General features: G+C 44.3%; 1 protein-coding gene across 9 annotated transcripts in view; it reads left to right on the top strand.

Moving 5' to 3' along the window:
• Window positions 1-13791, top strand: part of SORBS1 (sorbin and SH3 domain containing 1) — a 77917-nt gene extending 64126 nt beyond the window's left edge. For 7 of the 9 annotated variants that reach the window (XM_027700052.1, XM_027700046.1, XM_027700048.1 and 4 more), the window contains 3 exons: window positions 9430-9488; window positions 10758-10870; window positions 11676-13791. In XM_027700052.1, the coding sequence (XP_027555853.1) occupies window positions 9430-9488; window positions 10758-10870; window positions 11676-11743 (240 nt within the window). In that variant the 3' untranslated portion in view covers window positions 11744-13791. Of the gene's footprint in view, window positions 1-696; window positions 1423-2741; window positions 2859-8613; window positions 8674-9297; window positions 9489-10757; window positions 10871-11675 lie in introns of all 9 variants that reach the window. The other 2 variants (XM_027700044.1, XM_027700045.1) reach the window with 1 other exon arrangement.
• Window positions 13792-16105: the final 2314 nt, after the last annotated feature.

Here is a 16105-nt window from a genome sequence, read left to right as displayed (position 1 = left end):
TCTCTCCCTCCTTTTTTGCCTGACTTGTCAGAGGACTGAGAACTACTCTGACCAGTGCTAATGTAGCTGTTCTCACTGATGTCACTGGTGGTAAGAGCTAAGAGCAAGACTTGTGTATGTTCTGCCCTTATAAACATAGGATGTATTTTAATCACCTAAAGAGCAAATAGCCACAGGTGGCTTTTGTGATCCCTTTCTCCTGCACAGCTTCCGCAATATAAGTTTCTTGAGGAGAAGGCATTGCTCATACTAGAGCTGGATGAAGTCAAAATTCACTTCAGCAGTGAATTCTGACTGGGTCTGCAGCATGAGTTATGGGCCCCCAGCTATTGCTGCCAGGCCAGACAAATGCTGCGTTCTGCCATCACGGATGGTGGCTTCAACTGCTCCCTGAGGAACTTAGGGCGTATGGTATGAAGTCAGAGGTCTTCCACAAGATGTTTTGTGTCTGGGATCCTTGCAAAGTCTGGAGAAGGGTATTAGCAGCATAGATACAGACTGGACCCTGTGGTTGGGGTAGCTGTGAACAGCATGTTCTCCAACAGGATGCACCATAGAAAACTTATGCACGTGGTCACAGATCTGCTTCTCTCTACACTCGCTCTCTCTCCTTTTACTTGTGCTCAGTTTTGTATTTCCTTTATTATTTTTTTGTTCATTTCTTTCTTTTTCTCTCCTGCTTTTGTCTCTTTCAAGTCTCCCAGCTCTGAGCTGCTCCATACACCAACTCCTCCGCCTTTGCCTTTCGCGCGCCGCGCCCTATCTCCAGAGGTGCAGGCGGTCACCTCTGAGTGGATTGCTCTGACCGTGGGAGTGTCTCCCAGCACCACTCCTGCCATAACTCCTCCACTGCCTCCTCCGCCTGAAGCTTCCCTCTCTCCCACTGACTATCTCTCGCCTTCTGCTGCAGCCAGCCCTTCCCCCACAGTCAGCCTCCACCATTCTCATCTCTCTGGCTCCTCGACTCCCAGGTCCATTAAATCCCCATTGCCCTCTTACTCATCTAGACCTCAGTCCTCTGCCCACAGTTTCTCTCAGGCCACTCCACAAAGCGAAGAAAAGTTTGTTGACTCCCCTCCTCCCAGCGTGACCTACTCTAGCTCCTCTCGCTGGGCAGAGAGCCCCGAAAGCATCCTGGCAGAGCAGCGGGACACCACTGGCAGCCAAGCCTGGTTCCAAAAGACTAGAGAGGGCAGCAGCAACCCCGAGCAGAGCGCTCATGCTGTTCCCAAGATCTCTGTTGAGCGCTGCCTGAAACCATCCCAACTAGACATGCGTGCGAGCCCAGAAAAGAGACCCGTGGGTTCCTCTGAGGACAACCAGTTGTGTCAGGAGCTAATGGCTATTGTTCAGGGAGGTAAAACAGAGAAAAAAGATGTGAGGAAAGGTGATCTGGGAAAGTTTCAAAGCGGGGAAAAGAAGGTACTTCTCCTGCATGTGTGTGTGCTGCTCTGAACTGCTGATTTTTATTTAACTGGCGTGTTGAGGTTTGTGCTGCTCTGCTGGCCAGGCAGAGCCAGTGGCTGCCACATGTCATTTTGATGATCCTAAGGCTGTCTTCCAGGGGTCACCAGTGGCATTTGCTTGATAGCAGATCAAAAAGTTTTACAAGAGGGCTCAAGAGCAGTGTAGTGCAAATTATTTTAGAACAGATAATAACACAGGACTGACACAATCAGTCACATCTAATGAAGTGATTGTCCCAGACAGTGGCTATTACCAAATGTGTCAGATCAAAGTCACACAGGCCTCATGCCTGCATACCTCACTGTGTAGAATACAGATAATTCCTTGCTTTTCAGAAATTTTCAAGTGTGCAGTTGATCATCTTTGGTTATAGAATTTGTTTGTTTCTTCTAAATCCAAGGGCTGAAAAGCCTTGTAAACATCAGCCTGGCTTCTAGAATCACAAAAGCTGTCCCCTGATGGTCCTGCAGCCTATAATTTAGTGAACCTTAGTCTGGGATGTGCCTGACTAAGGGAGTCTTGATTGTTATCTCTGCATTGAGTGGAATTTATTACCTTTGCATTTCTAAAACAATGTGAAAGGCTGTAGCCACAATTCCCACAAATGGGAATTAGACCTAGTGATACTTTTGCCCAAGAGTTTTTAGTTATATAGCTGTATGGTACAATGAGAGAATACATGTGAAACTCTCTATAGCTTCTACAACCTATCTTCTGCCCTCAGTCTTGGTATAGGAGATATGCCTCTCCTTGCAGCTCTCGGTTGACTTGGGGTCCATTGTGGGCTACAGCCATCCCAAATACATTACAGCACCCCCATGAGTGGACCTTTGGAGAGCTCAAAATCATAGAATTATAAATACTGTCTTGGATGGACTGCGGAAGCCTCCATGACATACCCCATCTAGACAACATTAAATAATGAGAAACTAGGGTTTCCAAGATGACATGTTTCACACTGGGAAATCTTATGACAAATGATTTGATTTCTGCTTGAATCATAACCAGAAGTGTACTGAGAGCTGTGTAAAGACTGTACTGTTTACCATCCAGATATGTTTTAGTAGCATTTTTTACAGACATAACCTGCATGTTTAAAACAGAATGAGGTGGTCAGCTCAGACAAACCAACTGGAAGCTGCACTTGCCCTTGCATGGAGTAACTGTTGCTGTGTGTGCTTCAAATTTACTGGATAGTAGATGCTCTTATCACTAGCAGTGATTGTGATAAGAGAGTGTGTGCCAAGCTGACCAAATTTTCTTTTCTTCAAAAGACTGCAGACTCAAAAGTATTCTCTTCATCTGCTTCTCTTACTTCCTCTACCCTCTCTTCCTCTACTGTCACAACACAGCCACCTCCCAGACTTACACGCAGAGTCAATAAGCCACAGGTAATCATCTTTGCTGATTACTGTTCCATTAATTAGAGTTGTTTCCATGCCATGCCATTGTTTTGTCATATGCTTATTTAGCCGTTCATTGATTCCACAGGTGAGATACTTTTCCTCTAATTTAGAATTTTTATTTAAAAAAAAAAAATACTTCCAGACTGTGCAGAAGAGCAGATATGGGCAAAATCTTCAGCTGGTGCAAATCCACATAGCTCAAGTCCAGGTTTCTGTCCATTTGTACCAGCTGAGGATCTGCTTTTCTGTTCCTCCAAAAGATTAACTCGGGGCTTACTTAGTTCTGACCTTGAGTTCCTACATCTTGGTTGCATTATAAGGCAGTGCTGGTGGCCTCCTTAGCAGGAAAGACATAGCATGAGATACTTTGGTTCAAGTATTGTTTAACCACCTGAGATCGGGATTCAGAATTTGAGCATCTCAGAGCTGGGGATAAGGCACACACAGCTTGGTATCCACGATGTCAGGGGCCTGTTCTGGTCTTCCCAGGTAGGATTCAGAGGTTCTGAGCTCTATTGCTGAGAGCTACAAATGTTTTTAAAGAGGGATGCAGTAGGGTCTGTGCAGCATAGCTCAGCCTCAGCACTGTGTGGCTGGGGTGTCCAGGGTCTGAGAATGAGTGGTGCTCGCAGCTGCTGGTGCCTCATCAGTCTTTCCAGGCAGCTTCCACAAGATGGCAATATTTGAAACAGAAAGCTCACAATTAGCAAAAACTGGACTGTTTGTAGTGATGGGGATTGGGGAAGCAATCTTTGGCTTGATCAGTGAACCAAGCAGGCTGCTAATGTAGGATGAGTGTGGGAAGCAGTTGCCAATGTTCCTTATTTACTTGATCAGTCTATGAGAGATACAGCTTTAACCCTGACATCTTCCTGTTACCTTTACTGATTTTCCTCCATTTGTGAGCTTGCACAACTTTTTACTGAACAACCACCTCCTGCTTCCCTTTCAGTTTCAATATCTGCATCCAATAGGATACCTGTTCTGCTTCATGTTAAAAATCCACATAAGTTTCCTGTGTTGGCCTTTCTCCTGACCTCTGATCTGCTTGGCCCTGCGGGTGTTTACACTGGATGTATGTGATCCGAAAAAACTGCATTTAGAGAAAGATGTTTCTCCCAAGGGATGGCTAGCACGCAGTTCTATTTTGGGTGTTGCACCTGGTTGTAATAGAACCCTGTGGCCTTTTTTTGGAGTCAATGTCAAGTCAATATTTATATTTTATATGCCCTGACAATCAGAGCATTGTCAGTGTCAAGTTAAAACTGTGTGTGACATTACCCAGTATTTTGACCTCCTTTCCAGCTCTGGATCTACAGTTGTTTAGGGAGCAGGAGTGGTATTTATATGTGCAAATGACTTCTTATTATCTGTGTGACCCATACAGAGGCTGATGGCTTCAGCAGAACTTCAGGTAGTACCCTGGAGGCTTTTCAAAAATCTGTACCTCTTGATTGATTTTAATTGAATGAGAAAAGCACTTAGCAGACATGGAAATGAGCCATTACATTTGAGTTTTGTTTCCATTACTGTCCATCCCTGGTGTTTGCGGTACTTTACGATTTTGAATTTTAGTTTTCTCTCTCATTATAGAGAGCCTCTCCAGTTATAAAATTCTGATTGAGGGTTATTTGCAAGTTTAAGACCCCTTTTGGTACAGGACTGGTGTTAGGACTGTGTTCTTGCCTGTTCTGTTAAGTAAAAATATAAATTGCAATGGCTCTTTGAGCTACTCTGAAGTTTCCTTTTGTTTGCTTTTAGTTAAAACTAAAAAGAAAAAAGAACCACCCCACAGCATGTGAAAGATATTTCAAGTATAATTTACAGATAATTTATTTCAATATTCTAGAAAAACATCATATTAAGGAATAATGTAATCTGTCAGATCAGTTTATTTCAGGAGACCCACAAGAATTTTCCAGTTTAATTCCTGTTTTACTCTGAGGTCCTATTAGTGCACTGTGACAGTCAGCAGTGGTGCTAGCACAGTGTGATCAGTGCAACAGCTTCAGCCCTGGGGCTGGACTGTGGCTGTGGGGTGGGGAAGCCAAGAGTGACTGGCCAAAGGTCCCTATATCACCTGGCAGCATGAGAGTTGTTAGTGGGGACTTCTCTGCTCCTTTGCACTTGTACAAAACCACTCAGGCAGAGTGTTGAGTAATTTCACCTGGTTTTGGCCAGTAGAGAGGAGAGCATATGAGGCGTATGTTCAGACCCCCATGTTCCCCAATACAGACCAACTACCCTTCCTTAGCATGTTCATTACTTTGCACCGTATCCAAGGTAAACTTTTATCCCCCCTCCAGTGGTTTTCTGTTGCTCCACAGATTCAGCACAGCAGTGTTTCTGCTGAGTGCTGACTGTCCAAGGCAGAGCTACCCAGCCTGCAGCAGGCATTGGTACCTGCTTTCATGGGAAATGCATTTTTTTGCTGTAGACACAGCCTTCAGCTTCTGATCCAGGGGCTGGGGAGTCTTTCCACTGACTGTGGCAGCCTTCAAGTCAGGCTGCTCCACTCTGCAGCCTTTTCAGTGTCCTTTGTGAGAGCTTTTCAGCAAGCTTTCCATTCACTTTCACCAAAGCTGGGGCTTGGTGTGTGCAGAGGTTTTCCTTTTTTCTTTTGCCTGGGCTGGAGAGGCCTCCCTGCTCATGGTTCTCCATTCATGTGTGGGAGTATCACTGCTGATGTTTGCCCTTCTCTGAGGGGATAACAATTTTTCTGTCTGTCTTGTCTATCCGTCAGTCTGTTCTGTCTAACTTTTTCTTTGGTCATGTAGTCCTTTAACTGCCACCTGAAATGGATGAAAGAAGACATGTAAATGAGACCTGCAGTGGATGCTACTTGATGCTACTTGACCTGTCTAGGAGCAGGGAGAGCAGTGTTGAGTAGCTCCAGCATATTTCTTCCTAATATTTAAAACCTACCTTAGAGCTTTTCTAGGCTCTTGATGTTGAACCTTTTTATGGTAGTTTTACAAACTTGTGGTGCTCTTTAGACCCATCCTCAAACACTATATGAGGTGGAAACAGTGGCCAGCTGTGTTTTAGGACTGACTGTACTGCACCTTTGTATACATAGTCTGTAGACATGGAGACAGAGAGCCTTAAGCACTCACTTAAGTCACTTGGTCTTTACAAAGAGTAAGTGTGGCTGAGGGGGTAGGAATTGAGGTGTCCTCATGGTTTGTGAATACTTGGTCACTTTTAGGGCCCTCTGTTTAGCTCCAGCAGTAGCAGGGCTGGCTCATTCTTTTTGGGGAAACTGTGTTTTATACTGTGGAGCTGCGCCCCACACTTGCTGATTCCTCAGCCACCTGTGGCACAAGGAGTCACCAATGTAGGTAGTACATGGGCTTTCTGAAACTGTGTTTGAAGACCATTTGGACCTATAACACTTTTTTTTCCTCCCTTTAACCTGTTATCTCCTTGTAAGAGTAGTGTGGGGTTTGTTTGGTTGATTTAAAAAAAAAAGCGATCTAGATCATGCTATCAAGGTCACTTGTTTAAAGCAGTGGGGTGGTACCATTACAGCCTAAAATTATAGTGTTTGATTGATTGATTTTTCATCCTGTTTGGCTAATACTGCATAGTTGCTGACTGTAGGGTGTTTCATCACCTCACTGCAGGGCTCTGCTGTAGCCCTGGGAGTTTGTGCTTTGGTAGGAGCTGCCTGGATCTCTGGAGCAGAGACCAGAGGGATCCACTTAGTCATGTGTCTTGTCAGGAACTGGAAGCTGCTAGGAGGGCAGGGGACTGCTTGGCCTTTGCTCCTGCCCAGCTGCCTCATAGAAGTCCCTATGAGGATCCTGCCAGGAAAGGGAATGTGGCCAGGGTTCTGTGGCTGGTAGGCTGCACCTCCTGGTAATACACATACAAGCTTGCACCATGGAGCATTCAGAGGTAGTGTCAATTTTTTAGCTTTCAAATAACTAATTTAATTCATAGTTATTAATGCTTACAGGAGGAAAAGCAGGTCAGGAAGGTCTCAAGTAATCAATGGGAAATGGACCATGTGGTCTTAGGAGCTCATGGAGCAATTCCAGCAGTCAATTTATTAGTATGGAGCCAAGAGGCACTTTCTTGAATAAAAGAAAAAAAAAATCATTCTTACAGCTGTCTCAGCCTGGAAATTGATTTCCCCAGCTACTTAGCCACCTGAGTTAGCTCTGATCTCGTCATATTTGATGCACTATATCCGGTTGGTCTGCTCAATATTAACTTTAAATTTCTAATTTTTCCATTTGCCTTTCAGGGTTGATGATAGGCAGGCAGGAAGGACTTCTAGAAATCCTGTGACAATTTCAGGCTCCGGTAAATGCTTTGAAAGCAAATTGCACTGCAGTTAGTCCATTCAAGTTACATGTAATTTTCTTTCTGTAGAAATATACATGGTAACAGAGCATTGCGTCTTAGGGCAGTGATCCCAGATTCCAGCCCCAGACAGTAGAGCTGACAAAAAAGAAGTTGCTGTGGGGCTGGGTTGGCCTAGAATGGGTCACAGTCCTTGAGAAAAGAGACAGTTTGCTTTAATACGATGGGCACAGCTCCAGGGGTCCAAGATGTGGTTCAGAGGAGCTTTGAGAACAGGAATTAGACAGGGATGAGCTCATCACCCTGCACTTCTCCAAACTCTTTGAGCATGCTTGTGCTGAAGGTATCACAGACCTCTTTATCTTCTGCTCTGTCTTGGTATGCCATGAGAAAGGAAGCCTTTTACTGAAGGGCACTGTTGAAGTGAATAAAGAGGTGGACAGAAAGCATAACAATTTAGGCCTTTGACATTTAGTTTGAAAATTGTGTTGAATGATCACAGAGGATGGCCATACTCTGTATCTTGTCCAATCCACTTTACCAAGTAGCACTGCAGGCAGTACACTAGTTCAGACATCCTATTTGCTCACAGCATGCCCCTTGCTTTCAGTAGGTGTATGAATATGCAAAAAGCATGAAAACCAGGCTGTGGATACCTGTGTGACTTTTTCAGTGATGTTCCCCTTCCTCATAAAACCTCCAGCCTCAAACACCCTGACTTTCCTTGCTGTGCCCTGGGACACACCCAGGTCTCTGTGAAGAGTTGTGACTGGGGAGAGAGGCAGGGCAGAGTCCAGCAGTTTCACTGGTGATGGTGTTTGGAGATGGATTTTCCAATCAGGTCCTCCTCTGCCTGTTGTGGGAATTAACAGAACATTTCAGATCCTTGCTTGGTACAGGCTGAAGTGATTTTGATGGGGCTAAATGGCATTCTAGGACCTGAGCTGATTTTTTTTAAGAAGAAAGCGAGTTGCTGTTCTCTTCCATGTCAAAGTCATGGAGGACTTTTCTAAAAACAGCAGCAGATTTTTCTCAGCATGCTTTTGGTCTTTCAGTTTTGATGGTCTCAAGTATGTGTTCCTGTCCTTGTTCTTTTTCCCCTTCAGGAATGCAGTATGACTCTATGTACCATTTCTGGCTGTAGCGGCATCCATAACATTCCATTCTGATTCCCTGCTCTAAGCTTCTGTTTTGCTGTCATCTTTCTCTTTGCAGCATTTTGTGTGCTGCAGTGCAGTTGTGTTACTGTAGCCTCAATGTCTCTTGAGTAAATGAAGGACCTTGCTGTCTAAGAAGTGTGGTGTTGGGGTGGGGAGGGGAAGAGTTGTTCATTTTCTTTTGTCTGCACTCCACTGACTTTTTTTTTAATTCTGACCAATGTAACATCTGCTAAAATGTCTTCCTTATCATTTGCTTGGTGATCACACAGCCTTCTCACCATTCATTGAGAGCTGGACCAGATCTCACAGAGTCTGAAAAGAGCTATGTGGTAAGGCCCCTGTTTAACTCAGATGTGTAGTCCTAGACACTCTTCACCCAGACAGTAACACCTCAGTAGAGATAAAATGCCAGCACTATTTTTAGTTGCAAAGTAGGTACATATTTATCTATCTGCATATACTGTTTTGTTTGCAACAGAAAAAAGGAATTTAACAATTAGAAAAACTGTCATAGTCAATGAGAAGTTGGGCTAATTGTGCTGCCAGACCCTGAGTATAAGTTAAATGAAGCCAAATGCATGAATGGAGTAGCCCACCTCACCTTGCATTCTGAACTGACTTCATAGCATTTGTAATGGTGCCACTGCATAACTAATTGCAACCTCTTATGCTGCTGCTTTTAAAAATATATGCATATGTATTTGTTACAAATCTTTAAACTAAATGCCAAATTCTTCTGTATCTTGCCTGTTTTTCCATGCTTACACCTGGATCCCTTCTGCACTCCACTACCTGGATATTTACGTGGATCTACAACTCTTTTTTTTTTTTTTAACTGGACTTATGTGCTGCAACTGGAATGTCCCATCTCTTCTTGTCTATATTTTCCCCTCCCTTCCCCCTGTTGACTGTCCTTTGGGTGTTCTTGGATGTCAATGCTGCCTACCACGCAGGAAGCTGTTTGCAATGAGATCATAAACATTGCAGAAAAGTCTGTTCATTACTGCAGTACTATTTCTCAGCCTCTTGACTCTCGCCACAAGGTGACCTCTAATGACCATAAACCATCTCTCATCATTTCTCAGCAACCTCAAGCACAGCAGCAAGGAGCCAGCCCTGAGCGAAGTCAAACACCACGAGACATGTAAGTCCTTTTGGTTCCCATCTCTTCCAAGGGCCTTATTTCTGACTGATGGTGAAGATAGAGAGGTATGGGAGTTTTCAGTGTTTCAGGAGTTAAATTAGAATTATGCAGAAACGTCGGCTTTGCTTTAAAGAACAAAAATAGCCACATACCATCATAATGGATAGTTTCAAACTGTGACCTTTATGTCTGTATAGCACTTGAAACAATGACCTCATGATCCAGGACTGGGTCTCTATTACAGAGGCTGTGTCTTTGTATCTTGAAGCTGGAGACAAATTAATATCCACTGGCTACACCTGACTCATTGGTGTGGAGCAGTGTGTTCTCTGCTGTTTTTGGCTCCTCATGGTACAGTGAGCTGTCCCAACACTGATGCCACTTGGTGCATTGTTGGCCAGTTTCACAGATGAACTGGTGGCTGAGAGACCAAGGCTGAGATTTTCAAAGCTGTCCAGTAGAGCTGCCACTGAGCTTGGTGGGGCCTTTTGCTGATGATTTTGAGAATAGTAGCCTGCACTGTGTCCTGGGGACTGATACTCCTTGGCAGTTGGCTCATGAAAGGAGCCTTTGCCCTCCCTTTACGCAGAACAGAAAGCCTCACATTAGCTCTGTTTTCACTTCCTACAGGCAGGGGACCAAAGCCTTCCCAAATTTGCCCACTTGATTGTTTCCACTCTATAAGGCTCCTCTCTAATAAACACAGAGTTCCTCTGGAGCAAGTGGTGTCTCAGGGCAGGATTCAACCTTGGGTTTTGTTTGCACCATACCTCCTCAGCCATGATTTATCCAGCAAACTTAGCGTCGTAGAATAGGCAGGATCTTTTTCTAAAGTTCTTTTCTCTGCCATTTGGTTACTCACAGCCCTGCCTATGTGTCTGGGCAAGGGAACAGATGTCTCATTTAGCCAGGAATGAGTGTATCCAGGTTTTGGCTTGCATTCAATGGGGTGCCTGCACTCATAGGATCTCTAGGTGCTACATGTTAGGAAGACTCTGGTTGTTTCAGTCTGTGCAGACAACTACATGGCAAAGAGGAAACAGAAGCTCTCCGCATATCCCACACAGTGCAGGCATGACAGTTTTTACTACTGTAGCCCTTTGACAACAGCCAGCTCTATGCAGTTGGCTTCCAGCTCTCAAGAGGAAAACACAGGTCCAGACTGCATTAAACAACATATAGTAGGAATCAGGGGAAGGGAAACATCTCCTCCTGATGGGGTGTCAGAGAAATCCAGTTGCTTACATGTAGTATCTTTTCTGGTTTTAGAGTTAGCTATCAAGCCCTCTACAGCTATACTCCTCAGAATGACGATGAGCTGGAACTGAGGGATGGTGACATTGTCGATGTCATGGAGAAATGTGATGACGGCTGGTTTGTGGGTGAGTGTGATACTTGCCTGTCAGCAGAACTTTTTGGGATGAGCAATTTTGCAGGATGTCTGGAAGTTGCTTTCATTTGTGGGGTCAAAATGGTGAAAAAATCAACTCAAACTTTTCCACAGTTTCTGATCTTTTCCCACCAAGAACATGAAAGTTAAGCTGCAGGGTGGTGGACCTTTGTTTTCCTTGCTAGGTCTCTAGTTTTCCCTTTTTTATCTTCTTAGTGTCTCCATTCCCCTCTTCCTCCCGATCCTTCTTGCTCACACAGCTGGCAGAGCAACAGAGGGAACCAAGGAAAACTGGATTTCTGTAGCATTTCCAAAGCTGAGGGAGCCATGACAAGTTACAGAAAGTGGCAAGTAGGGGATGAAGGGAACCACATGGGTAGGAGTTGCAGTCCCTGAAAATACAGACTCAACTATATGTTTAGCAAAATCCTTTACCTTCAAAGAGTGCAAGTCTGGACAGTGTTCTTCATCTCAACACTGCAAATCTAGACTTGTTATCTCTTCTTAACAGAGATTAGCTCACTTACACTGATAGGAGTTTGGCTTCTAGACTATAGGCCTAGGAGCTTTCACCAGCAGCTTATTAATTGTTAAAAGGGAAGACCAAAGATGATTAGTAGCAGAACTAATTGTGATCTGGTCTGTACCAAAAGGCTCTTTGATCAGGACTCCTATTTAGTATTAGAAATCAATGCCTGGAGGCAGAAGAGGTTATCACCTCTACCTTTTTAAACCCCTAAGCCTTCCTTGCATGTCTCTCTCTTACTCTGGATTCCTTTTGTTTTATTCTGCAACAGGTACATCCAGGAGAACAAGGCAATTCGGCACCTTCCCAGGCAACTACGTGAAGCTTTTGTACCTGTAAAATAACAGTGATCCCACCATGTCAGTGATGGGATTGTTTTCCAGATGATGTTTTTAAACAATGAAGAAACAGACAATTTATGAATGTAATGGATAAGAGATGTGTTAGGAGGATGTGGTTATGTGGTACAGTATTGAGTTGAATGTGTAGCCCTGCTTCCATGGAGTCAGGGTGTGATTTGTTTGCTGAAGTTTCTAGTTTACAGTGCTGCCTTTGTGTATTCTTCTCCCTTCCTCGGCAAGAGTTTTGATGATAATCTTAATTTGTACGGAGTACTTACCTCTGAGAAAGCTTCAGGGAAGCATGTGGTATAGGTTTTGTTTGTGTTGAGGTAGGATAGTGCTTTGGGGCAGTACGCAGCCACTCATGTTCATTGGCAAGGTTCGGAGAGGCCAGGCTTTCTGCCTAGTTTCTGCCTTGCTGAAGATTCACTTTGCTCTGCTTTCCACTTCATGTCATGCATCTTAAGACCCAGCAGAGGCAGAGGACAGCTGATACAGTTAAACTGCAGAGCTCTGTGTGGAAAAAGAGTTTGGGACTGGTTTAATCCAGAGATGTCAGATAAAGCATAATGCAAATGTGCAAAAATCCCAAACCCTTTAATAATGTATTACCAATCTCTGCAGGGTTTTTTCTTTTGTGCAGGGTGTGTGTGTGTGAGTGTATCGTGTGCATCAAAATGAACTGAGTCCTTGTTTTTAAAGAGAAATCAGCCTGGCTTTGATATTTATCTGCACAAAGAATAGAACCAATAAACAGAACATCCGTGAGAGCAAATCCTGGGTTTGAGTCCTACGGTTGTTCACTTTCTCTGCTCCTCGTGCCCTATTGCTGGCCCTAAAGGATCACACACTTTTTGCAGTATATGCCTCGGGATGAAGGTTTTGCTTCTTTCCCAGCATTAAATCTTAGAGGCTCTAATAAATCTGAGCAACGTATCACTGAGGGTGCCTTTTTTTTTTCCTTTTTGTTACAGTGTTGATGGTAGGTCTCAAATAAATACATGCATTTTGTCTGCCTCTTATTCATACAAAAAAGTCTAATCAATTTCGAAAGCTGTTTCCAGCAGTTACTACCAGTTACATAGATTTGTATTTCCTTGAGGAAAAAAAATAACGTGGCTTGGCTGGATGCTTGCCTGTAAATCCACTATGAATACTCTTTTGATAGACATTTTGTTATTAAGAAAAAGCATAAACAAAACCGGTTCTATCAGACTCTGCTTCCTACAATTACCGTACAAATAGCAAAGGGTTAGATTGCTATTTTGTCATAAGCCGTATTTAATAATATAAAATGCCTATTTTTATGCTGATGCTTTTATACAGATTTATTAAGAGTAACTACAACTAACTGTTAGCACGACTTGCAATGTTTTGATAAACTAGCCATGCTCCTGGGTTTGAAATCAAGTAGGCTTGTCTTCCACCTAGGTCAGTGGAAGAGAAGACTCTGTGTCTCAGAAGTTTGACTGTAAATATGTATATTTAACTTTGTACAGACAATGTACTTACCTTGTATAGAAAAATAATTTAAACACATTGAGTGAAGGGAGGGAAAAAAAGGCAGTTGCGAAAGGTTGGGATTTTTTTCCACTTTTATTTAAATGATGGAGTTCCATGTATGTTCACATAAAGAGTTTTAGCACAAAATATTCATTATGAAAGGCTTTCAGATATGACACAAAGCACTACTGTTTCTTTTCTGCAGGAGATACCTTGAATCCTGCATCTTATTTATGGGTTTGTTGTTCTGCTTTGGGTTTGCCCTCCAGCTATTTGCAGCAATATTTAGGCTTGTTGCTAAGATTGGATAACATCAAATTAATCTATCCAGCAAAATAATAACATGTTGATATTGATTGTATATAACATACTCGTTTAGAGGTTAATTTTCAGTTCTTGCTCTTGCCAGTTTAAGTTACACATACACACACACACACACACACACACATCCACACAAAATGCAACTTATTTTTGTGTTGATTTTTTGTTTCTTATTGCAGTGGATTACTATTTGACAATTAATAAATGGAATTATTGAATTACTATTGTGTTCCTTGTACAAATTATTAAATAAAATCTATTCTGGTTGTTCCTGTACTTTTGTACTAGTGCCCTGCTGTGGCTGTCTTTGGCTGTGTCCATACTGAACTGTAGGTGTTTGCCATGGGCTTCCCCACTGTTCTGCACCTGAGGATCCTGCTTGTGACTAGGCCTGAGCTCACTGGTTCTCCTTCCTGAGCCATAGGCTGGCTGTGACTTTTTTGAAACCAAGGTGTAAAGCAGAGACAAAGCTGGTTTACACCCAGATCTCACTGTAATGTGGGGTCAGAGTGCAGCTGCTATGGCATGCATGCAGACCTGTGGGGCAGGAGTACACCCAAGTCCACTGGTTTACAAAGGGTCTTTGTGACTCACTCCCAGATGAGAAGACCACACAGGTTAAGTCAGACAAGAAACCCCAAATGCCAGCCTATGTGTAGGAAGGGATGTCAGTTGACGTTGGGCTTATGTGTGCATTTTTAACCCTGACTCAGGTCAGAAGCTTTAAGACCCTCACTTCTGTAGTAGCTGCACTCTGACTGGGCAAGTATGGCTACAGCATTGAATCAAGGGGTTTGTGCAAGGCCTGTGGTGATCATGTCACATCTCCCAGCCCTGTAGCAATATAGCTAGCTGGGATTTTTTGGGAGTGCCTTCTGTAAGGGAACAGTCCCTGAAGGAGTAGAGCAAGGGAAGGCGACAGCAGAGCTACCTAGGTGGGCTCCCTGGAGTTCAGTAATGCATGAGTACCCCAAAAGCGCCCTGTGCACCTCCATATGTTTGGCTCCTGCTTGCTGCCTGTCCAAGACTGGGCTAACTCCAAAGACTGGTATTTCACAAGGAGTTTTAACTTCTTTGAGATGTCCACCTCAAACTGAGCCAAAATTGGGCAACAGATTCAAACTGTGGTGATGCGACCGGATGGCCCAGCAGACAGATAAACATCACAGCTGCACTCACAATGATTTTAGGAAGCCAAACTATAAACAAGCCAATCCTAAAACCAAACTACCAGGACAAGAAAAGCCTCAAGCTATTTTACATGTCTTTAGAAAGCACGCAGACACAAGCCCATTTTTCTCTTTCGCAGGTTACCTTATATAAAAGCCAAAGAGCAGCCTGGCCATGGCTTTGCTGCAATCACAAGCACTGCTCGCCTTTGCTTTACAGCATCCTGGACAGGGAGGGGAGAGAGACTCATCTACAGCTGCTGAACATGGGTATTTACTGATGTCGCTCTCTGTCCTAATCTAAGGTAAGGAACAAGCTAGAGATGGTTTTGTGATTGCAGAGAGGGGAAGATGACCCAGCAATGTGCCACAGTCCTCTGAAAGTCCTGCACACCCTGGGGTAAAGGAGCTTTCAGTGTCACTTTCTTCACTGCCAGGAGATGTGTAATGATGTGGTCGAAGAACTACTCTCTGATAGAGACAAGATGAATAGTCTGGACGCATGGACCTTGGAAAGAAAAAACCTGTGAAATGGCAAGTTAAGGTAGGAAAATGAAGGTAGACAAGAAAGGGGACTGCAGAAGTAAGGGTGAGCCTTGCAATGGGATCATTCATAGCCATCCATGTCTTTTAAGACCAGTACCTGGGTGACCTTCATCATCCCTACTTGCTGACTGCTCCATGCTCCCCAGCTGTGGGTGAATCCCAGCCTCAGCAGCAGCCTTGAGCTGCAGCTCACTGATGTTCTGCTTGTGGGTGAGCTGTATTTATTAACTAAATAGGCAGCAATGCTTGAACTCAAGTTGTAACCAACCTCTCCCACGTTCTCCATCATCATCATAGTGTGGGCTTAACATGCAACTGGAACAACTTATTTTTCCTGAATCACAGCTGAGAAGGTTAGCTGAAAAAACATATAGAATTCCTTTTGTTAGTGGTACCATGCCTAAGGGGTTAGATATAAACAAACCCCTGCCTAAAGCAGTGATGAAGCTGGCATAAATTAGCAGAAAGATAATACCCTTTCCAGGCTCCGCCCTCACTCATCAATTCCTGGCTGGGAAACTGCACACCAAGGCCGCTTATTTGCATCGCCCCCATTAGGTTTCAGAGTTAACACTGCTCCGGGCTGGAGCAGGCCGAGACATATTTGCCTGGGAGATGCCGCACCGGGGCACTCCCGCGTGGCTTGTCCTGCCAGCAGGCCGCGGTCAGTTCCGCGGGGGGCGGGTGAAGGGCCGCGACGCCGCGATTCCTACCCGGGAGGGCGGCAGCCGGCCGGGGCTGCGGGCAGCTCCGCTCCCCCGGGGCGGGGCCGGCGGGCGGGGCGGGCCGTGGGCGGGCGGGCCGTGCCGGTGCAGGCGGCG

Source organism: Neopelma chrysocephalum, unplaced genomic scaffold (genome assembly GCF_003984885.1).
Source record: "Neopelma chrysocephalum unplaced genomic scaffold, ASM398488v2 Primary Assembly neopelma1_143, whole genome shotgun sequence".
Taxonomy (NCBI): domain Eukaryota; kingdom Metazoa; phylum Chordata; class Aves; order Passeriformes; family Pipridae; genus Neopelma; species Neopelma chrysocephalum.
This window is presented reverse-complemented; position numbering and strand designations above follow the sequence as displayed.